Source organism: Nuphar pumila, chromosome 11 (assembly GCF_984573655.1).
Source record: "Nuphar pumila chromosome 11, dmNupPumi1.hap1.1, whole genome shotgun sequence".
Taxonomy (NCBI): domain Eukaryota; kingdom Viridiplantae; phylum Streptophyta; class Magnoliopsida; order Nymphaeales; family Nymphaeaceae; genus Nuphar; species Nuphar pumila.
In genome coordinates, this window is record NC_143259.1 from 31860886 (window position 1) to 31884459 (window position 23574).

Here is a 23574-nt window from a genome sequence, read left to right on the forward strand (position 1 = left end):
AAATTTCATGATTGTTTATACTTTAAAAACATATTCAATTTTTTAAATTTTGTTTTTTTACACTAAAAGCAAATTCCTCTTCGTTCATGTCTAAAATTGCATGATGATCAAATGGAATATAGTTTGGCAGGTTCAGCTACTAATTTTAAAAAGTTTTATCTTATTTGTGTTCTAATTTGCTTCACGTTAATGATGATTGAATAATTGTTAATGATAATTTCATATTTTTTTTAAATTACAAAGTATAGATTGTTTGAAATTAGATCCGTTTAAATTTGCTTAGATGTTTTAATCGACTATAGATAGCCTCAAATATTAATTTCTAATGTTGATTTGAGCATAAAGATTACTTGCATATTTAAATTAATGTCATATAGAACATGTATCATAATATATAAATTCCTCTTATAAATGAGTATTTCTCATAAAGGAAAATATAAAATAAAAAAAATGTAATTGTATATTATAAAACAAAGGAAATAATTAAGTTCTACACTTAATTAAAATCATATATAGATATAACATACTCAATTGATAATATTTATTATAATACTTAAATTTTTATAAAGTTTATGGGTTGTCTTTAATATCACAACCTTCCACGTTTTCCAACAGAAGACCCTCTGGTAAGAATGACATCATTCTTTAATCGTTCAAGCATTTATTAAACACAAAGATCTACAGAATTGCAATATTCAAAACAACCATGAATTAAATTAGTTAGGAAGGCTAAAATGGAACACCCAAGAAACTATGAAAGCAAAAACCATACAAGCAAGCAAGAAGTTCAGGACCCTATGTCCAGCCCAAAAGGGTCTTGTATTTGTTGCTGTTGTGGTACCTGGGTCTGTACCGGGACCCGATGTGTCATCATTGGCACCCGACGTGTCATCATTGGCAATGCTTGCATTAGCAATGACCTCTCTCTCTTCGTTGACAACCATGATGTTAGTAGCTGTCGATCCACATATTTCACATACACTGCAAATGCATTGACTAAACATAAACATGCCTTCTCACAAAATCTTGAAACATGGGATTGAAAAAAAAAACAGAGAGAGGAATACTAGTTAGAATATTCAGATAATACTATCATGGTGAAACTTGATCGAGAATTAGGTCTGAAAAAACGAGTCCAATGAACCGAAGAGAGGGTGTTCAAGCTTGGCTCGTTTCTTGTGTCGAGCCAAGCTGAGCCGAGCTTCAGCTCATGAAAAGCTTGAGACGACACAAGCAAGCTCATTTAAAAAAAAAATTGAAGTTAAAAACAATAAAATTTAGACCCTAAACATACTAAGCCAAGCTCAAAAACTTATAAGCAATAGGTTTAGAAACCTATTGCTTGCAAGTCAAACACTTCAACCATCTTCATTCTAGGATATAAAATATATGCAAAAGATATTTATTATTAATAAATGAGTCAATAAGAGCGAAGCTGAGACAAACATTGGCTATTCATGCTTGATGTTATGGCTTGAAATTTAGAAGATGATCTAGTGTCCAAGATCTATACGTAGAGCCCCACGAGGGTTGACCAGGTTGATGACATGGCACATGATGTGGCTTCTCTAATCATATTCTCAATCAGAAAGAAGGGCTAGACACATGGCACTACGAGCATGCAAACCAATTAGCAGAGAGGGCCCATATGAGGGGGTCGTGAATCCAGAAGAGTCCAAGGAGACGTCCCCTTTCTAAAAGTTTCTTAATTACTTTTAATTAAGTATCTTTAATTAGTTTGATTAATTAGTGATGAGTTCTTAGATAGATATAAGTCTTAGCCTGGATAGGTTATTGACTTTTTTTAGTACTAAATAATTAAGACTCAACCTCATCTCTCTATATAAAGAGGTCTGGGGAAGCATATTTCATTATGAAATAATTGATTGAAGTTTTCACCCTCTAGCCACCCCTCTCTCTCTCTAACGTCTTTCTCTCTCTTCTCTCTTTCTCGATTCTCTCTCTACTCTCTTTCATGATACCTCTGGTCCTACTTGGTTATTGGCATATTAGGTCTTTAAGAGTTGAACATCCAACCCTCCTCTGAAGCCTGAGCTTTTTTAAGTATCCTGGACCATGCGTTTTGACTTCTCGAATCGCCAATCGTATATTCGAGTTTTAAAACATGAAAAACTCCAACAGGTTGCAGACCTCTCAGGTACCTCTACAACCCTTCCTTAGCCTTAGATTAGATTTTGTTGGTTTCTTAAAACTCAAAACCCAAAACCACATCCTATCAAATGCCTAAAATGCTTGAATTCCCTAAATCGATAACCACATTTCGTTAACAGCCTTTTTCAGTGTTTAGATCATATTTCAAACCCTCACACACATTCATAGGTGTCTCTAGAACTCCTGAACCAAATGCTTTCATTTCTGAAACGAAACTACACTCAAAATTTTTACTGAATCTAAACCCCTCTTACCCTATTTAGCCATTTAAAATTATTTTTTCTATACCTTCCAAACCGCTAGGATGTACCACAACATTGATCCTTGGGTTGCATGTAGTGGCCACAACAAGTGAGCTCGTTGAGCCTATTTCAAGAGTTCGAACAAGCTCTTTACAAGCTGAACATGAGCCTGGCCACCTGCATCTCATCTTGTTTCCCAACCCTATTGAGAATGCAATCATTTGTGTCTTATCATGTTGTCAATTGCACATTTGGATGTAAGAAACAAGATTGGGGAGATTTTTTAACAGAAGTTAAAATAGCTCTGTAAGTAGCCTGAATCGATTAGAACTTACATTTAAACTTACTACTCAGAGTAATAACCCACTGGTGCATTTAGAAGATAAGTCATCACGGTGCATTGCAATTTTTTCAACACCCTCTTTGTTTTAAAAGCAAATTAAGTACTCGTTTGAGTACCTTGCAAAAGATAAGGGGCCGGAGGGAGGGGGAGGGAGATGGCTGTCAGTGATTGGATTGAGCCCTGTAAGGTACTCTAACATCTCTTCTTTGTTTGAGAGTAGTAGGATTGCCTAACACTGATTTGGAGACGGCCCCTTCTAATATTTTCCATAATCAGAATTAGAGATCTAGTCGCTCTGGCTTAGCATGTTGTACTTACGGTCACCTTCCCAACAGTGTATACCTGTGGCAAAACCCTTGTCCCTTAGGGAGTCGTTCAAATTTGGCTGAGGAAGGCTTATCCCTTGCCCTCGTTAATGCAATGTGTTTGACACTCATAGGGATGAAACCCTAAACACCCGTCCAGTGGCCAAGGCCCCCTCCACTGTAACAATCTCCTTGGGGCAACCCCTTCTTTTAATTTAAAGCTTGGTTTTTGAAGAATAATGGAAAGTCATAAACTATTTAACCCATCAACAGTTGTAATTAGGGAGTAGGTGCTTCAGGTCTCTCTCTCTCTCTCTCTCTCTCACACACACACACACACATATATATATATATATATATATATATATATATATATATATATATATATATATATATATATATATATATATATATATATATATATATATGGTAATGATAGGGTGTTCCGGGGGTACCTACTCCCACCTAATAGAAGCTTTAAATTGTCAAATTACTTAAACTTTTTTAATTGATCAGACCTTGATGTATAAGCATTATTTAGTAGAAAACCAGTTTTGGATCATGCATGTATATTTTTTAAGACTTTTAAAAATCAACAGCTTACAATGTATCAAATTTTTGACTTAAAAAATCTTACTTTTATGTCAAAAAAACATGATTCTTATCAAATAAACTATGTTGAGTACATCCATAAGGTTTAATTGAGAAGACCCAACATACAACCATGATTTCTAGGAGTAGGTACTCCCGGAGCACCATAGCATTACTCATATATATATATATATATATATATATATATATATATATATATATATATATATATATATATATGAGAAGTATTGCCTAGCTCACACGTTTCAACTAGGGAATTGAAACACTCATAGGGGAGGTTATTTTGACCAAATTTAAACTTGTAAATGTATTTAGTAAGAATAAACCCTTGAATCGTACTTTTTTGACATAAGGGATGAATATTGAGTACATTATAGTCATTGATCTTTCAACCTCCAAGAACTTTGATGTACAAATTGGAAAAGTATGATTCAAAGGCTGGTTTCTACTAAACCAAACATGTAAATCACATCATTTGGATGAAGACATGTATAATAAAATAGATAAAATATGAGCTTGTCAATAGAGGGCCTGGAATCCACTAGAGTGAGAAACGTTATAAAGGAAACCCCTAGTGAAAAATTATAATATTTTCATTTTATTTCAAGTTTTTTGCACATTTTGACTTTTCAGACGTACATATCATTGGATCATGTTTTTCTGACATATATATATATATATATATATATATATATATATATATATATATATATATTATGAGGGTTGAAAATTCAATGTGGCTTGATTGAGAGGATGCAGCCTACACCTATGGTGTTTAGAAGGTATGTTTAGTACTCTTGGAGTACCATTGCATTACTTTTATATATATATATATATATATATATATATATATATATATATATAAAGAGAGAAATAAGTTTGTGCCTAGTCATTTTGGTGCCTAATACAACATAATTATCTTGGCCTTTGGATCTCATTTAGATCCAAAGACCAAGAAAAAATATACTTAAAAGCTCTCTTTTCAGCCCTTTTCTAAGCTCTACCCTAATCTCATCTCCTTTCCTGTCCCTCACCTTGCCTCTCCTCTCCTGCCTGGCAATTGTCGTCGTCGGACGTCGTCCAAGACCCCTCATTACAAGTGCGCTTTTCCCTCTCTCTTTCTCTGCAACCCTATCTCTCCCTCCCTCCCTCTCCAGCAAGCCAGGCCTCGCCCGAGCCCTCTCTTTGTCTCTCAATCGACCCCTCTCCTCTTAAAACACAGTGGAGTGTCGCTGATGACCCCGCTCAACGCCCTTTTCCCTCTCTCTGCAACCCTATCTCTGAGCCTTCAACCTGCCTCCTATTTTTTAAGAAGACAAGATGAACTGGCGTGAGCCCTCTCTCTCTCTCAATCGACCTCTCTCTTTTTGCAGGTTGAAGATGTTTTGAAGAAGATAAAGAAAACCTAATGTAGGAGTTTTCAAACCCCAGATGAATACTGAGAAATTTTTATTTTCACAAAAACCTCCGACTGTCAATACTGCGAATATCATGACTGTCGGAGGAAAAAAAATCCATCATCAAAATAAAAATATCTAAACTTTTTGGCGAAAATGCCATTATGAAGTGTTTTTTTCACAAGAAAACTTCTCAGTATGAAAATGCCTTGTTCACACTCGATTGCATCATTGATACATTTGTTTGTCTTCAACAAAAGCACATGTTTTCTCATGATTGCAGATGATTCGCCCCATAATGATGATTTTTTCCTGTGAAAAAAACACCTCTGGGAATAGCATTTTCACAAAAAAACAAAGCATGCCTTTCTATGACTAGTGTGCCCATCAAAGCCACTTTAGCCCATTCCCAATCAAAACGATTAAAGTACTCAAAGCTATTTCATGTAGAAGTTAAAACAGTTCCATCAGCAACCACTTTTTTCCCTTTGAGAATATATCATTAAATTTGTTGCCAAACTACTCAGCTATTCACAAAAATTCACCTTTTTTTTTAATCAAACCCATGCCTTGTTTTTTCAATCAAAGGCGAACCTGACATAAATAGATAGAGAAATAACAAAAAATTTCAGTATTCATCTGGGGTTTGAGAACTACTACATTGGGTTTTCTTTATCATCGTCACTCAACCTGAAAAAAAAGAGAGGTCGAGTGAGAGAGAGAGGGCTCAGGCGAGTTCATCTTGTTTTCTTAAAAAAAAAAAAGGCAGATTGAAGGCTCAGAAATAGGGTTGTAGAGAGAGGAGAAAGGTCATTGAGGGGGGTCCTCGGTGATACTCCATCACATTTTAAGGGGCAAGGGGTTGATTGAGAAAGAGAGGGGCCTCAGGCGAGAGAGAGAGAGGCAGATAGACAGAGGGGAAAGGGCACACCTACAATGAGGGTCCTGGACAATGCTCCGACAATGATCCGGCGACTGCAGTTGCATCGCAGGAGAGGCGAGGTGAGAGGAGCGGGAGACAGAGAGAAAGAGGAAAGGAGAGGAAATTAGGGTAGAGCTTCGAAAAAGGGAGCTTTAATTATAGCTTTTCTTGGTCATTGGATCTAAATGAGATTCAACGGCCAATATATATATATATATATATATATATATATATATATATATATATATATATATATATATATATATATATATCAAACAACCAAATATGTGTATTTTCAAACTTTATCAGAATCTATCCATGTGCTGTAATTAGACAATCTAAGAACCAATTTCTAAAAAATCAAGCATAAAGAACACATACAATGATATTAAAAAAAAATCAAAGCCCCACTTTATATAAGAGTTCTTTGAATTTCATTAGGGAGAATTGCAGTACTCTCTCAATTCGTATCTATTTTTTTTTAAGGCAAGCTGGGTTTAGGCAGACCCCTACCAATTATACATCTATACCAATTGGGGTTTGAACCTGCAACGACCCAACATAAGGTGACGTGCACTTGATGCTCCTACCAGATAAGACCAAGACACTGTTTGGTCTTCAACACTAAGCTCAAACCTAACTCATTGGCCTCATTCACTAAGAATGTTTCTTTCTTTCTTAGTAAAAGGTAAACCCTACTAAAGAAAGCTCGTAGTACTAAACAGTTTGTAGCAAGATAAGTCATGTAAAAGTCAAATCCAAGCCTTTGATAAACCCAATAGTCAATTAGTCACGCTTTAGTAAACCTGGATCAAAATGCTGGGATGGAGACCAATTTACCAGCAGATCTAGATCCACCAGACAAAGCAGGTTTAGAAAAGAATGCACATGACACTACTGTCACCTTTGGATACGATCATTGAAATAAGTCTCAGATTTAGGCATGTTTCAGAAATTCAAACCTGAATTCACCATATTTACATCGTATAGCCCTTGGTATTGACAGGCATAGCGATCCAAGTCTTATGACTATAAATGTGATTTCGAAACATTATTTGCAAAATCTCTTGTAATTTGTTCATTTGTGGTTATAGTCATCCAAGTCTTATGATTGAACATTTTTCATGAGTCTAGAGAGTCAAGTTTACCCATCGAACACTTTTCTCTTCACAAGGTATCTTTAAAAAAAAAAATTATTTTAAAACTTTAGAGTAAAATAATATGTTATGTATCAAATTAACAAAAAAAAAGAAAAGAAAACACCTAACCATTGGTACTAGTGGCGTCTCTTCACCAATTCATATGGATGAGATGACACACATCATGAAGAATAGGTGCCAAGTGCCAACACCTATCCCTGTAAAAGAGTGTCTCATATAAGATATACCTTTTGACATTATTATTCTATATAAAGGCAACAAAATGAATTATTTGTATACAAGTTTTATTTTCCTACATTTCTCTAATATCTTATTAATTTTTTACCTAATTTCAAATATATTTTTTCGCATCGAATTAGTGAAAGTTTAATTTCTAATATGCAATAAAGATGCTTTGCTTTTAGTGGCCTGAGAAATCGTCGTAACTAAGACATTATTAAAGTATTTTGACATATTATAATACTTCTATATACAGTCGTGCAACCCTAAGGGATAGTGCAATTGAATTCCTAAAGTAGACATCAAAACCTTTTGCACCATCATAGAAAATGTTCATTACCTGAAAAAAGTGAATGTGTGTTGTTCCTCGAGTCAGAACCCTTGATGGAAAGTGTGATCCCTACACTTCTATTTTGTAACTTTTAACAACAATTGCCTATAAATGCTGCTAATTTCTAGTCTTGTTACGAGAGTTATTCATGCTCAAAGCCACTTTTCTATCATGGTATCATGACATACTACTTTCACAAACTCTACCATATTTAAGTCTCATAAAAACCGACATGCTTTATAAATAGTTGTTCAAGAATTCCATCATCTTACGTGAGGGAACAATTTCTAAATTCTCTATACTGGCCTTAATTTGCGCTTAATTCTCAAATGGTTAGGTTTAACTGTTTTTTGAAGGTTTTAAACGCTGCTTGGAGGTTTTTAGTCTTGGATCTTGGATCTTAAAAATATTTTTCATTAACGTTAAATCCCAAGACATTAAGGATTCCCAGCTCCCATAGCGGCCTGCTTCATGAGCATGTTTCCAACAGTGCAATCAAATGTTACTCAGTTTGTACTGGCATTAATACGTTGAAACCTCAGTTTTTTTTTTTTTTTGACCTCAACGTTGAAACCTAATTTCATAAACTTGGTCATGGCGCAGACACGCTCAAGTTTGAGCTCCTCAGTCTAATTTACTATGAACTCGATTTGATGAGAGTCAATTAGAATGTAGAACAAAGTTATGATCTATGTGATTCTAATACTTTAGCAAAGGCAGATCCCTATTCTTTAAAGTGATTCAACAAAAAAGTATGGCATGAGCCAAGTCAAAGGTCCACTAAGAGTAAAAAGGCTACATCCAGTGTAGTCCCTGTTAAGATAACCAATCCAGATCCAGTGGAGTCCTTGTGTTTTGAAGAGTCCCCATAAAGAGCTGTCCAAGAATCCTTCTAATGTAGAGACTCTTGAGAAGAAACAGCTTCTAGCTAGTAAGACTCCTACAAGTGAAAGGACTCATCCTAACTAGGATTCTCATATCTGTATAGATTGTAAGGGGATTAGAAACAATAGAGTCCTCACATCTAAATGTACCTCTAATGTAACTTCCTATTCAAATAAAGAGAGACCCACTTTTCTTTGCATGAATTAGAGAGAGAGAGAGAGAGAGAGAGAGAGAGAGAGAGAGAGAGCTTTATCATGGCCATAGGTCAAGCTGAACGAACCACGTTATACCGTGTGTTCTTTGTGTTTGCTCCCTATTCATGTATACCTTCTTTTCATGGTATAAGAGCCAAACGGTTTGTACCTATTAATTATGTGAAAAGCTCTCTTTTGCCTAGTTGTGATTTTCACGGCATTTAGCTCAGCTTCGTCTTCATCAGGTCTCTCAACCTTCATGTCGAATTCCGCCATTCAGTGAAACATATTCTTATCATTGGTGTCGATCAAGCTCTATCGATAGAACTATCTTCTATGGAGATCTCAAATAGAGTTTGTTATGTTCTCTCAGGATTTAATAAAATATACTAATGAATATTTTTCCGCTCTAAGTCAATACATTAAAGAATGAGAAGAGGTGAAACTGAATCTAGAGTTTATGATATGGAAACAAGTAGATCAGTTGGCCCATAGCTAAATTTGTGCAACTATCATAGAGTTTGTCCTAAGGCAGATCATTTGTATCTCTACTGTGCATGAAGCCTAGATCACATTGGAACGGTAATACTCCTCCCAATCCAGTAAATGCATCCTACAATTAAAGAAGGACCTTTAGGATGCCCGAAAAGAACAAAAAAGTATGGTAGAGTATCTAAACCACATAAAATTTCTTATTGATTCGTTATGCACTGTATCTATGAAAAATTGGTTCATTGTACATTGAATGGTCTCCCGAGAGACTATGAAAGTTTTGTTACCTCGATTTTTACTTGTGATTCATTGCTCACCTTTGTAAAAATCTATGAACTCTTGTTAAATCAAGAAAAAAGGTTACAAATGATTAATAAGCAATCTCCACAAGGAGAATCGTCCACCACAACCTTCTTTTCCCAAAGAGGTCGTGGAAGAGGTGGTGCCCCTAGTCGTGGCAGAGGTCGCGTCAGAGGAACTGGGTGATTTTTTGAAAACTTTCAAAATTTTAATAACGATAATTAGAGTAGTCAATCTCAGTCTACACGACCACAATAGTATGTCAAATTTTTTATCATCATAATCATACTACTTGCACATGCTATGATATTCCAAAAACGTTAGCGGTCATGACCCTTAATAGCATGGTACCTAAACGTAATGACCACACATCACGTCATCTATGACCAGTAAGAGTGAATATCAGGTTCAGATGGTGTCATGGTTGTAAGTGGCACACATTTACTTATTTCTAGTTCAGGTAATCTTTCATTATAATTTGAAAATAAAACTTTCATGTTAAAAGTTATTTTACATGTGCCTTCTATTAAACAAAATCTCTTGTCAGTAGCTAGGTTCACAAGAGATAATCATTGTTTATTTTAATTTAATACTAATAAATTTTACAGTAAAGATCTACGAAGAGAGACTACTCTCCAAAGAGGGCCGATTAAGAGAGGACTTTACCCATGGTCAATTGGGCAACATGAAAAAGAGAATTGTTCTCCTATAATTAGTTTTACTAAGTTCAATAATAATATGTTTAAATTTTTGATGAAGTACAACATTGCAGATTGGGTCACCTGGTCCCAAGGTTTTGGAAAACCTTGAGAACAACAAGTCTATTTTAATTATGAATAATAAGTTTGAATTAAGTTTACCTTGTGCTATCAACAAGATTCAAAAGTTACTGCTTAGTAAAGCTGATTTTTTTGCTCAAGTTCCATTAGAGTTAATTCATGTGGACCTTTGTAGTCTCACACCGATGTCATCCTGTGAGGTGTACAAGTTTTATTTATTGTTTGTTGATGATTTTTTAAAGTTTTCATGGTTGTTTATGCTAGTCAAGAAATCTAATACTTTCACATGTTTTACAAAATTCAAAAATATTGTTGAAAAGCAAATTGGTAGCCTAATTAAGATATTTCATAATAATGATGGTGGAGAGTTTGTCAGTGACAGTTTTACAAAGTTTTTATCTAATTGTGGCATCAAACATTGGTTTTCTTGTCCTTACACTCTAGAACAAAATGGTGTAGTAGAAAGAAAGCATCATCATGCAGTGAAACAGGTTTGGCCCTATTGTTTCATGCATATTTGAATCACAAATTTTGCGTAGATGCCTTCAGAACTGCAACATATGTCTGTCAATAGGCTTCCTACACCTAATCTTATCAAAATTCCCCATATGAGCTCCTTAAACGTGTCCCTGGTTATGTCTGAAGATTTTTTGGTGCACATGCTATTCGTATTTGGTTTCCTATGTTAAATCTAAACTTGCCCCAAGGTCTAAGCCTTGCATTTTCTTAGGGTCTAGTTACAACTATAAAGGTTACATATGTTATAACCCAATGACTAGAAAAACTTTTGTCTCAAGATATGTTATCTTTGATATGAAAAAATTCCTTTATGCTAGAAAGAAAGAGTTGATCACATATCAAAAAATGTCAACCTGAATTTGAAATAAGAGGTTCAGTCCTCCCAAGAACCCTATATTACATGGACAAAGTCATCCCTTTGTTCAAACTCTCTTGTCTAACCCTATAAGTCACCATGCAATTGGCCTACCTATTCAGGACACTAAATCGTCCAACGATCAAACTATTTGTCATGAAACTAGCTAGGTCATCCAATGGCTCTACTCCTGTACTGACTCCCCCTAAGACACCTATCTTTGAAGTGCAAAGCGGACCTGAAATTCCTATGCTTGTCTACCTAGTTAGCCAAGTGAGTCTAATAAACATGATTTGTGGTCTAGTTTCACATCCCTAGGCTTAAACCTTATAGTTGATCTCTCTCATCAAGTGCTATTTAGAACTCACAATATGATTACCATAACCCAAGATGAAACTTTAAAACTCAGGCTATTTTTTGGAACCAAATATCCTATTAGTCTCCTGAGTAAGATGAGTCAAAAAGAGCAAGAACCATATTCGTTAGCTCAGGCTCTCATCGAATCTAGGTGGCATCAAGCCATGGAAAAAGTCGAGGCTCTTTATCAAATCCAAATCCGGACCCTTGTCTCACCAAATTAGGCTACCAACCTTGTTGGGTGTAAATGGGTTTATAAGATCAAAAGGCATGCAAATGGCACCATAGCAAGATACAAAGCCCGTTTTGTTGCCAAGTGGTATAATCAACAAGAGAAAGTTGATTATTTTGAAACGTTCAGTCGAGTTATTAAACCTATATCGGTTAGGTGAGTTCTTTCTATTGCAATGAGTTTAGGGTGGTCGATCCATCAATTAGATATAAATAATGTCGTTCTTCATGGCATATTGCAAGAGAAAGTGTACATGAGTCAACCACCTGGGTTTGAAAATAAGGATCGCCCAAACTTTGTATGTAAACTTAACTGCTCTCTACAGGTTAAAGCAGGCTCTCAAGATATAGTTTGAAAGACTACGTATTTATTTAGAAAAAATAAGGTTTACTGAGTCAAAGGTTGACATCCCTGTTTATCTATTATAACAATGGTCTACATATGTTTGTCCTAGTTTACGTTGATGATATTATTATTACACGCAACTCATATGATAATATTAAGCAAATTATTCAGGACTTTGGGTGTGAATTTTTTATTAAAGACCTAGGCTCAATGCACTACTTCCTTAGAATAAAAGTTGTTCCTGAATCTTCGAGCATCATGCTCTATGAAAGAAAATATATTCTAGATCTTTTGCTCAAAACAAGGATGACAGAATGTAAACCAGTGTTCACTCCAGCAGCACCAAATGTGATTTTATCCAGACATGGGGGAATGTTGGAAGATGTCATGCAATAAAGAAGCATAGTTGGGACCCTATACTATTTCATGTTTATTAGACCTCATATAGAATATTCAGTCAATAAAGTCTGCCAGTTTATGCATAAACCAAATCAGGATCATTGGGCTCATGTAAAAAGAATCTTGTGTTACCTCAACGAAACCATTAATCTCGGCTTACAGGTCAAGAAGTCTCATTCCCTTCAGTTATTTGTGTTTTTTATGATGAGTAGGCAACGTGCCTAGATGATCATAAGTCTACGAGTGGTTATCTGACCTATATGGAAACCAATTTGTTGTCTTGGAGCCTAAACAACATGCAATTGCCAAGTTCAGTACATTACCAAAATATAAGGTTGTGGTAAGTGTTGTCTCTGAACTCGTTTGGCTCAAATAGTTGATGACGGAACTGGGCATTCTTCCCAATGGCATCCACACTGTGTGATGTGATAACTTGGGTGCCACATATCTCACTGCAAACCCTATATTTTATGCTCAAACTAAACACAATGAGATTGACTACCACTTTGCATGAGAAAAGGTCTCCAAAGGCGAAATTGAGGTTCAATTTACTTCTTATCATGATCAAGTTGCAAATATCCTGACCAAGCCTTCCTGACCCCAAGTTTAACTACTTCAAAGACAAGCTCAACCTAATGAAAGTTGGTTTGAGGTGACATGTTAAAATAACGAGTTCAGATCCAGATCTTTGAACTCACAACTCCACGTGAATCCAGATCCAATGAGGAGTCTTTGTGTTATGAAGAGTCTCCATAAAGAGTTGTCTAAGAATCCTCCTGATGTAGAGACTCTTGAGAAGAAGTTTTCAGCTAGTAAGACTCCTACAAGTGAAAGGGTTCATCCCAATTGAGATTCTCTTATGTATGGACTCTAAGGGGATTAGAAACAATAGTCTTCACATTTAAATGTACATCTCATGTAAGTTCATTTTTAAATAAAGAGGGGACCCACTTCTCTCTATGTGAATTAGAGATAGAGAGAGTGCTTTGTCATGGATGTAGGTCAAGCTGACCGAACCACATTATCTCGTCGTGTGTGTGTGTTTCTCCCTAGTCGTGTATAGACTCATCCCAACTGAGATTCTCAAATGTATAAACTCTAGGGGGATTAGAAACAATAGTCTTCGTATCTAAATGTACCTCTCATGTAACTTCCTATTTAAATAAAGAGGGACCCATGCATGAATTAAAAAGAGAGATAGTGCTTTGTCATGGACGTAGGTCAAGTTGACCGAACCACATTATCCCGTGTGTGTATTTGCTCCCTATTCGTGTACCTTTTCGGTCCCACGGTCTAGGGCTTTAGGGTGTGGTAGACTAAGATAGTCCAAACCTTCTGCCTTTTACAGAAAGTGGCTGCTCTCGAGACTTGAACTCATGTATCCATGCTCACAACCCGAGCACTTTGTCATTGCACCAAACAATGGACCTCAATCTTTAGCAATAGAAAGACCGGTTGGGGTGATTTCACGTACTACTTTAAACAAACAAGCCTAACTAAATCTTTGAAATCGTCATGGTGGTTCGGGTTTTAAGGACGTTTTGTATTCACAAGACAAACACCGGCTAGAAACGTCCTGCATTTTAAACATGCAGATGAATGGGACAAACGCTTCCATAACACAATGAGCAGCTCACCAAGCTGACCTGCCATACTCATGTTAGAAAAGTTTTAAAATTGATGATTTCTTTCCACCAAAAGTGTTTTAAAAAGTTTAGTCCCATATCTAAGAGAAATCAGTTTTCTAGTTGTTTAAATACAGACTTTGTTCTCTATTCTTTACTTTGGTAGGCCTTGTGTCCATGGGTGGCTTGCGGACGTTGCTGCGCATCGTGTAGCAACGGACGCGCCGTTCGCGCGTACGCACGCGCGCGCACGTGCGTGCGCAAGGGCGCTTGAGGCACAATGTGGCGTTTTGATGGCACACTTTGCACTTCACACGCTCGCAGCAGTGCGAGGTGCATATGAGGCGCAAATATCCGTTTTGATTTTTCGGTTTTGAGATATCTGGCCGTTTGAAAAGCTTTAATATCATTTATATTGAGTTTAAGGCGCTTTGTGACTGTTGGACGGTTTTGGAGGCCTTTGATTAACAGTCAAAGGTGGGTAACCGTTCAGGTACCTTTTTGTCCTATTTTCAAACCGTCAGATTTATGGCCATTAATCTCATTTATCGCAAAACGTTTTGGCCTCTCTAAAAGTCTATAAATTCTTCTATTTTCGTTTTTTGAAGATCATCAGATTCTCTGACTCTCCAGTTTTCTCCTTTCTTTCTTCTCGGTTTGGCTTGCAAAGTTCATGTGTGGGAGAGGTCATCTGTTCTTGCGAAGCAGTGACTCTCTTGAGGTTCAAGCCTAGTTGTATCCTGGGAACTTAGCTGTAACAAAACCCTTTTTCGCATCTTCGGAATTTCCGGAGTGGGGCGATTGAAGTTCTAAAGATAGTGATCTTAAGAACGTGCCTCTAGGCTTGAAATCTCTTTTCAGAAATCCAATTTTCACAAGGTTGGTACAACAATTTTAGAACTTCAAATATGGCCTCTGGTTCGGCATCCAACTCCATCAATCTGCTTAGCCGTGACCTTGAAAAACTCGATCGATTTGATGGGTCAAACTTCAAGCGGTGGCAATCAAATGTATCTTTCTTGCTGTCCGAGCTGCATATCGACTATGTCCTCAAAAAGCCCTGTCCCACTGTCGTTGTTAGAGAAGTTGAGACAGAAGAACAGAAAAAAGAGCGAGAGAAGTGGCATACTGACAACTACAGATGCAAAGGGCATATCCTGAACACTTTAGCCGATTCACTCTTTGACCTGTATTCACCATTGGAGTCAGCTGAAGAATTGTGGAATGCTCTCGAGATCAAGTACAATGCAGAAGATGCTGGTAACAAAAGGTTTATCGTAGATCAGTATGTTAATTTTTCTATTGTTGATGATAAGCCGATACTTGCTCAAATTCATGAGATGCAAATACTGGCCTATAAGATCAAAGGAGAAGGTATGTATCTTGATGATGACTTCCAAGTTGTTGTCATCATTGGGAAGCTGCCGGATTCCTGGAAAGAATATAGAAATCACCTAAAACATAAAAATGAGAAAATCACTTTAGATGGCCTTCTTAAGGACATCCGAATTGAGGAAGAGACTCGTCTTCGTGACAAAAAGAATTCGAGTCCTAAAGAAGGTTATCCTAAAGTGAATTTTGTTAGTAACAAGGGTGGCAAAATCATGAAAACCCAGAAAATCAAAAAGAATTTTGTGAAAGGGAAAAAGCCAACTGATAAAAAGAAAATTAGTTGCTATGTTTGTGGCAAGTTTGGCCATTTTGCTATAGAATGCAGAGAACGGAAGATGACTGGTCCTAAGCCAAATGAGTCAGAAGAAAGGCTTGTTGCTGTAATCTCTAAAACCTTTATGGTGGCTGCAAATAAGGACTGGTACCTGGATACTGGAAGCACTGTTCATGTGGCAAACGACAGGAACTTGTTCAAGTCGTATGAAGTAGTGGAGGAGGGATGCAATCTCTTTATGGGAAACTCTTCCTCAACTAAAGTGCTGGGAAAAGGAAGTGTGAAAATTAAGTTCACCTCCGAGAAAATCCTAACACTTGAAAATGTCCATTATGCTCCAGAAGTTCGAAAAAATTTAATCTCTGCAGATCTACTGTCACGAAATGACTTTAAGATTGTTATTGAGTCTGGGATTATAACTGTGACCAAAGGAAAAATCTTTGTAGGAAAAGGGTTTGCCACTAGTGGTATGTTCAAGATGAGCATAAATGAAGCTACTACTTCTGTTTATATGGTTGACTCCTATTTTCTTTGGCATTCAAGATTAGGACATATAAATTCTCGTTGCATTCATAGTATGAATAACTTTGGTCTTCTTCCTTGTCATGTTAGAATAGAACATAAACATAAGTGTGAGACATGCATTCAAACTAAGTTAACTAGACTCCCGTTTCCTAGTGTAGAAAAGAATTATAAATTGCTTGAATTAGTGCATTCTGATGTGTGTATGATGGATAATGTTTTAAGTCGTGGTGGCAATAGGTACTTCATTACCTTTATAGATGATTACTCGAAATTTTGTTATGTTTATTTGATGAAACATAAATCTGAAGCATTTTCCAAATTTCTTCTTTATCTTGTTGAAGTACAAAATAGGTTTAAAACAAATATTGTACATTTAAGAACAGATAGAGGAGGTGAATACTTAGGAGAAGAATTTGATAAATTCTGTGGAGATAATGGCATTATCCATCAAACTTCAACACCTAGAAATCCTGAACAAAATGGAGTAGCAAAAAGGAAAAACAGAACACTTGTAGAAATGATGAATGTTATGCTTCTTAATACGGGTTTGCATTCCAACTTATGGGGAGAGGCTATACTTTTTGCTTGTTACATTCTTAATCGAGTTCTTTATTCCAAATCTGATAAATCACCTTATGAATTGTGTTTTGGTAAAAAACATAATCTTAGTTATTTTCGTGTTTGGGGTTGTTTAGCATATGTTAAAATTCCAGAAAATAAAAGGAAGAAGGTTGGACCTAAAACATTTAAATGTGCATTTGTTGGGTATGTTGAACATAGTAAAGCATATAGATTTTTGGACATTGTTAATGATGTTATTGTAGAATCTAGAGATGCATCTTTCATAGAACATAAAAATGCATTTGATTCTCTTCTTGATGGCAGCCGGATTATAGTAGATGAACTTCCTGTAAATGACATGATTGAATATTCTAATGAATGTGTTGATGAACCAGAAACTGAAGTTAGACTCAGTAAACGCATTAGAAAACCAACTAATTTTGGTTCTAACTTTTATACATTTTTAATTGAGAATGATCCTTTGTCTTTTCAAGAGGCTATGTCTTCTCAAGATGCTGCATTTTGGAGAAAAGCTATTAATGATGAAATAGAATCAATTATGTCTAATAATGTTTGGAAATTAGTGGATTTACCTGTTGGTTGCAAAACTATTGGCTACAAATGGATTTTCAAAAAGAAATTAAAAGCTGATGGTACAATCGATAAATTCAAAGCACGTTTTGTTGCAAAAGGCTTTAAACAAAAAGAAGGTATTGATTATTTTGATACTTTTGCTCCTGTAACCAGAATATCTACTATTAGAATTCTGATTGCCATGGCTGCCATATATAAGCTTCAAATCCATCAAATGGACGTGAAAACGACCTTTTTGAATGGAGAATTAGATGAAGAGATATATATGGAGAAACCTGAAGGTCTTGTAGTGCTAGGGCAAGAGCGCAAAGTTTGCAAACTTGAGAAATCCTTATATGGATTAAAGCAAGCCCCTAAGCAATGACATGAAAAATTTGATAGTTCTCTGGTGCATAATGGTTTTAAAATTCATGATGCAGACAATTGTGTCTACAGTAAAGTAGATAGTAGCTCAATTATTATTATTTGTTTATATGTTGATGATATGCTTATTTTGGGTAACAATAGTGAATGCATAAATCAAACAAAAAACTTTTTATCTTCTTTGTTTTGTATGAAAGACTTGGGTGTTGCAGATGTTATTTTAGGAATAAAAAATTATAAGAAAAAAAAATGACATTGTATTATGTCAATCACATTATATTGAGAAAATTCTTACAAAGTATGAATATCTTAATAGTTCACCAGCATGCACCCCATATGATCCAAATATGAAATTGACTCCTAATGATGGTGCTAGTGTTCAACAATTAAAATATGTCAGTGTTGTAGGTAGCCTTATGTATGCAATGAACTGCACAAGACCTGACATTGTCTATGCAATGAGTAAAGTGTGTAGATACACTAATAATCCTGGTCATCAACACTGGAATGCAGTGAACAAGATTCTTAGATATCTAATGCATACTTTAGACTATGGAATTCACTATACCGAGTTTTCTGCTGTTATTGAAGGGTATAGTGATGCAAGTTGGAATACTGACTTTGAAGATTCCAAGTCTACGAGTGGTTGGGTTTTTACCCTTGGAGGAGGAGCAGTTGCATGGGGGTCTAAGAAACAGACCTGTATAACTCATTTTACAATGGAATCTGAGTTTCTTGCTTTGGCATCTGCTTGTAGAAAAGCTGAATGGCTTAAGAATATGCTAGTGGATATTCCACTAGGTGAGAAGCCTATACCTGCTATTTCAATGTTTTGTGATAGCCAATCAGCTATATGTAAAGCAGGTAATATGAAATACAATGGGAAGTCTAGACATATTAGTCTAAGACACAGTTTTATAAGACAAATGATTGATGACAATATTATTTCATTGAAATATGTGAAGTCATGTCAAAATTTGGCAGACCCATTTACGAAAGGCCTTTCGAGAGATGTCATCAATAAAACATCGAGGGGAATGGGAATTAAGCCAATTAAGTCATCACCTAAGGATACCTAACCTAGAGCGCTGGAGATCCCACATGCATAGGTTCAATGGGAAACGAATTGGTGAATGACAGATATTGAGCATATTTATGTAAGCCCATTACTGATGTGTGCTCATGAGCTGTAACTAATATGAGGGTTGAGCTAATAGCTCTTAATGAGTTTGTAGGCCTTAAGGCTAAGGTGTGTGTTACAGTACACCTAGACAAACTCACCTATATGAGTGTAGAAATGTGTGCCGTTTCTTATGAGAATTGGCAATTCTCTAGAGCACTCATGAATTCAGGAAAGCACAAGGCTCTAAATGTGCCAACATGAAATCCACACAATCGAACTTTTGGAAACTTATGTATGATTGAAAACTCCGTTAACAATATAAGGAGCTAAGTTCAAGGTAAGTCCACTTAGCACCTTGGTTAATTTAGGTTTTCTTTCAATTAGTGGGGGTTCAGGTCATGCAAACACTCTCACTGATGCATAAGTTTCTATGCAAGCCAAATATATTTTAAAACTAGTGGGGGATTGTTAGGAAAGTTTTAAAATTGATGATTTCTTTCCACCAAAAGTGTTTTAAAAAGTTTAGTCCCATATCTAAGAGAAATCAGTTTTCTAGTTGTTTAAATACAGACTTTGTTCTCTATTCTTTACTTTGGTAAGCCTTGTGTCCATGGGTGGCTTGCGGACGTTGCTGCGCATCGTGCAGCAACGGATGCGCCGTTCGTGCGCACGTGTGCGTGCGCAAGGGCGCTTGAGGCGCAATGTGGCATTTTGATGGCGCACTTTCCACTTCGCACGCTCGCAGCGGTGCGAGATGCATATGAGGCATAAATATCCGTTTTGATTTTTCGGTTTTGAGATATTTGGCCGTTTGAAAAGTTTTAATATCATTTATATTGAGTTTAAGGCGCTTTGTGACTGCTGGACGGTTTTGGAGGCCTTTGATTAACAATCAAAGGTGGGTGACCGTTCAGGTACCTTTTCATCCTATTTTCAAACCGTCAGATTTATGGCCATTAATCTCATTTATCGCAAAACGTTTTGGCCTCTCTAAAAGTCTATAAATTCTTTTATTTTCGTCTTTTGAAGATCATCAGAATCTCTGACTCTCCAATTTTCTCCTTTCTTTCTTCTTGGATTGGCTTGCAGAGTTCATGTGTGGGAGAGGTCATCTGTTCTTGCGAAGCAGTGACTCTCTTGAGGTTCAAGCCTAGTTGTATCCTGGGAACTCAATCGTAACAAAACCTTTTTTCGCATCTTAGGAATTTCCGGAGTGGGGCGATTGAAGTTCTAAAGATAGTGATCTTAAGAACGTGCCTCTAGGCTTGAAATCTCTTTTCAGAAATCCAATTTTCACCAGGTTGGTACAACAACTCAAACTAAGTCCATGAGAAACAAACTAGAAAGGCCCTGTTGAGTCCATCATGGCTTTACCACTTTCCTAGCCATACTTTGTCCTCTAACTCTCAGTGTGTCTGCTACCAACTCAAGTCCAACATATATGTATATAAAAAGGACCACCATGTACTAATGGGTCTAGTAAGCTTATTAAGTAGGCACATGATGGGAAGGATATACGGCCAATTTTAGGTTGAAAGTTCTTAAAAATTTGACAAGGAATTTTCATGATTAGCTGAGACCTGGGACATGGCCTGCCCAGCTTGATCTTGATCTGGATCCGTGCATGCCAGATGATATTGGGGGGTTCCTGAAGGCAACAGGCAATTGCAAGACCGCACCCAAGCCACATGGTTCCTATAAGTTAAAGTCCATACCAACTACCAATCTATGTTCCATGTGATCTGCTCCAATTGCTCCGACTTGGCATCTAAAAAGGAAAACATTTTGGCCCCAAAAATCTTGTGCCCAGAGATAGACGTAAAGAAAGCTCCAAATGGTACATCATTTTGGAAACTGTAAATGGGTCAGTCCCAATTTGAGATAGACCAACCTGTCTAAAATCTGGCCTAGTGGATCTCATAGGCTACTCGGATCAGTCATACGATCCAAATCGTTGTGGCGTGGACCCAATTGACCAGAGGTATCCATGAGTCCCATGTGAGAACATTGGCAACAGGATGTTCCTTGTGTAATTTGCTTGAACATTGGCAATAGGATGTTTCAAAGCTCCATGAGTAGGTCCGGGCTGGACATAGCAGGTCAGACCCCGTTGGGATCCGACCCATTTGCATCCCAAATAGTGCTCTTTCTCAAGGGAGTATCAGGTCAGGTGCAACGTGAATGCATACTTTCAGTGTGCTGCTGCACCTGATCACCCTCCACCATTGTTTGGGCCCCACAGTTGACAAGCTGCATTCCAAAGATGGAGGGTGATCAGGTGCAGCAGCACACTAAAAGTATGCAATCACGTTGCACCTGATCCTCCCTCCACTCTCTCTTTCTCAAACATAACACAATTTGGGGCAAAAAGAAAGGGAAAGACGCAAGCACCAAAGCGAAGGAATAATAATGAAAAAGAAAAGCAATGAGGAAAAGAAAGAAATTAACAAAACACTCACTTATTGCCTTTGATCTTGAACCATGCATCTGCGCACTGTTGATGGACAAAAGCCAGATCGTTCTTGCATTTGCAACCCAACTCCATTGGCTTCCCATTCTCCTGAATCTGATCCCTCCCATTTGCACCCAAATTCAGATGACAAATCCTGCACTTCTTCCCACCATCTTCACCCTTCTCTAGATCCTCCATTTTCTCTTATTTTTTGTAACCAAAAGCTCTCTATTTTTTTCAAGATTTCATTCGCCACTCTAGATCAGAACCATTTGCTGCAACTAAAAGAAATCTGAAACAATTTAGAGAATAAACAATTTCTATTAGTCATCCCGCAAAATGTGGGGTGTGGCTCAAAAATAAATAACTCGTCTAGTCCTATAATTGATCAATTATTTTAAGTTTGTAACCACCAAACCTAATTATCGATTCGATCTAGTTAAAAGGTAAAGTGTAAGCCAACACCTAACAAGAGTTGAAATTCATAAAAGATATTGGTCAATTTGCACTAATAATAATCAATGATAATCATGATAAATTTATAACCTTACATTTTTAATACTACTTATTACGATTAATGTCAATTATTATTATTATTATTATTATTATTATTATTATTATTATCACTGCTGCTACTATAACAATCATAATTTTAATAATTAACATAATAATATTTTATTATTATTATTATTGCAGGAAAAAAAGAAACAGAGAGAGAGAAGTTCAGTACATGGAGGTATTGCAGTTGCCTCTGACTGAATCTACGGCGGAATCAAATCGAGGGGGGTTGCATTGGAAGCGGGGAGTGCGGAAGGGGATCTGTCTTGGAAGGAGGATGAAAGGTGGGTTTCTGTGGCGCCCAGGATTCAGTTGGCGGGCAAGCGATGCTCACTCTGCAACGTGTCGACGAGAAACAAAATTCACGAACGAACAAACGGAAACCTTTCCCTTCATCCCTTCTCAACGTGGGCAACGCCTGAATCAGGTGACTCTCTCTCTCTCTCTCTCTCTCTCTCTCTCTCCTTGTGAAGATATTTATTCGGTACCTCGACAGGCTGTGCCGTGGCCGCGTGGAGTCAAAATCTCTCTCTCTCTCTCTCTCTCTCTCTCTCTTAGGGGTGGCAATCGGGTCGGGTTGGAGGGTTGGCGTGTCAGCATACCTCAACCCGAACCTGACCCATTTATTAAACGGGTCGGCTGTGGCAAACACTAACCCGACCCATTTAATAAATGGGTAACCCGACATGACCCGCCAACCCGTTTAATAAATGGGTTGGGTCGGGAAAACGGGTTGGTGGGTCGGGTTGGCGGGTTGGCGGGTCGGCAGGTCGGGTTATATAGTGGGTCGGGTTGGCGGGTTGCCGGATGGGTTGGCAGGTCAGGTTAGTGGGTTGGCGGGTTGATCCGCCCGCCTAACCCGTGTTTATTAAACGGGTCAGCCGGGTTGGCGGGTTGGCATACCCCCAACCCGAACCCCACCCGTTTAATAAATGGGTTAGGCAGGTCGACCCGTTTATTAAACGGGCTGGCTTAAGCCCAACCCGAACCCGCCTAAGAGGCAGGTTGGCGGGTCGTGTCAGGTTTTGCCACCCTTACTCTCTACATGTCGGAGGGTCACTAAAACTTTTACTAATGAGAGTTATACTGTACGTGATTTCAATTGGAAGTCAAAATCTCTCTCTCTCTCTCTCTCTTGCCTGTTTGTCTTATCCTCCATTTATGTGGAGAGAGATGTCTCCTGATTAAGGCGTTGTCCAGGTCATAGTGACAAACGTTTTTATCGGCAATTTCTCGTTAAAAAAATAATAATAAATCTGGCATTTATTTTGGCAAAATCTTGGCAATAAAAAAATAAATTAAAAAATATAAAAATATTTTTTTAAGAAAATATTAATAAAAATTATTTAAAAATAAAAATACATGATTTTTTTGCAATAAATAGCCGTTTAAAACATAAATATCGCGTTTAAATCACAGTATTTATGTTTTTTTCATAAATCTCGCGATATTTTGAAAATCTAGCAAGAAATTGCCGTTTTAAACTTTCAGGCAATTTCTCGCGATATTATCGCAAGATTTGTCATAAATCTCGCGATATTTGTCAC

The 23574-nt window shown here is 37.0% G+C and overlaps 1 protein-coding gene across 1 annotated transcript; it reads right to left on the reverse strand.

Annotated features, from left to right (window-relative positions):
- Nucleotides 1-641: 641 nt before the first annotated feature.
- Nucleotides 642-22455, reverse strand: LOC149822220 (uncharacterized). The gene is made up of 3 exons (XM_089980848.1): nucleotides 22200-22455; nucleotides 21477-21761; nucleotides 642-981 (listed from the first exon to the last, which is right to left on the reverse strand). The coding sequence occupies exons 2-3, from the start codon at nucleotides 21665-21667 to the stop codon at nucleotides 717-719; spliced, it is 456 nt and encodes a 151-aa protein (XP_089836974.1). The 5' UTR covers nucleotides 21668-21761; nucleotides 22200-22455; the 3' UTR covers nucleotides 642-716.
- Nucleotides 22456-23574: the final 1119 nt, after the last annotated feature.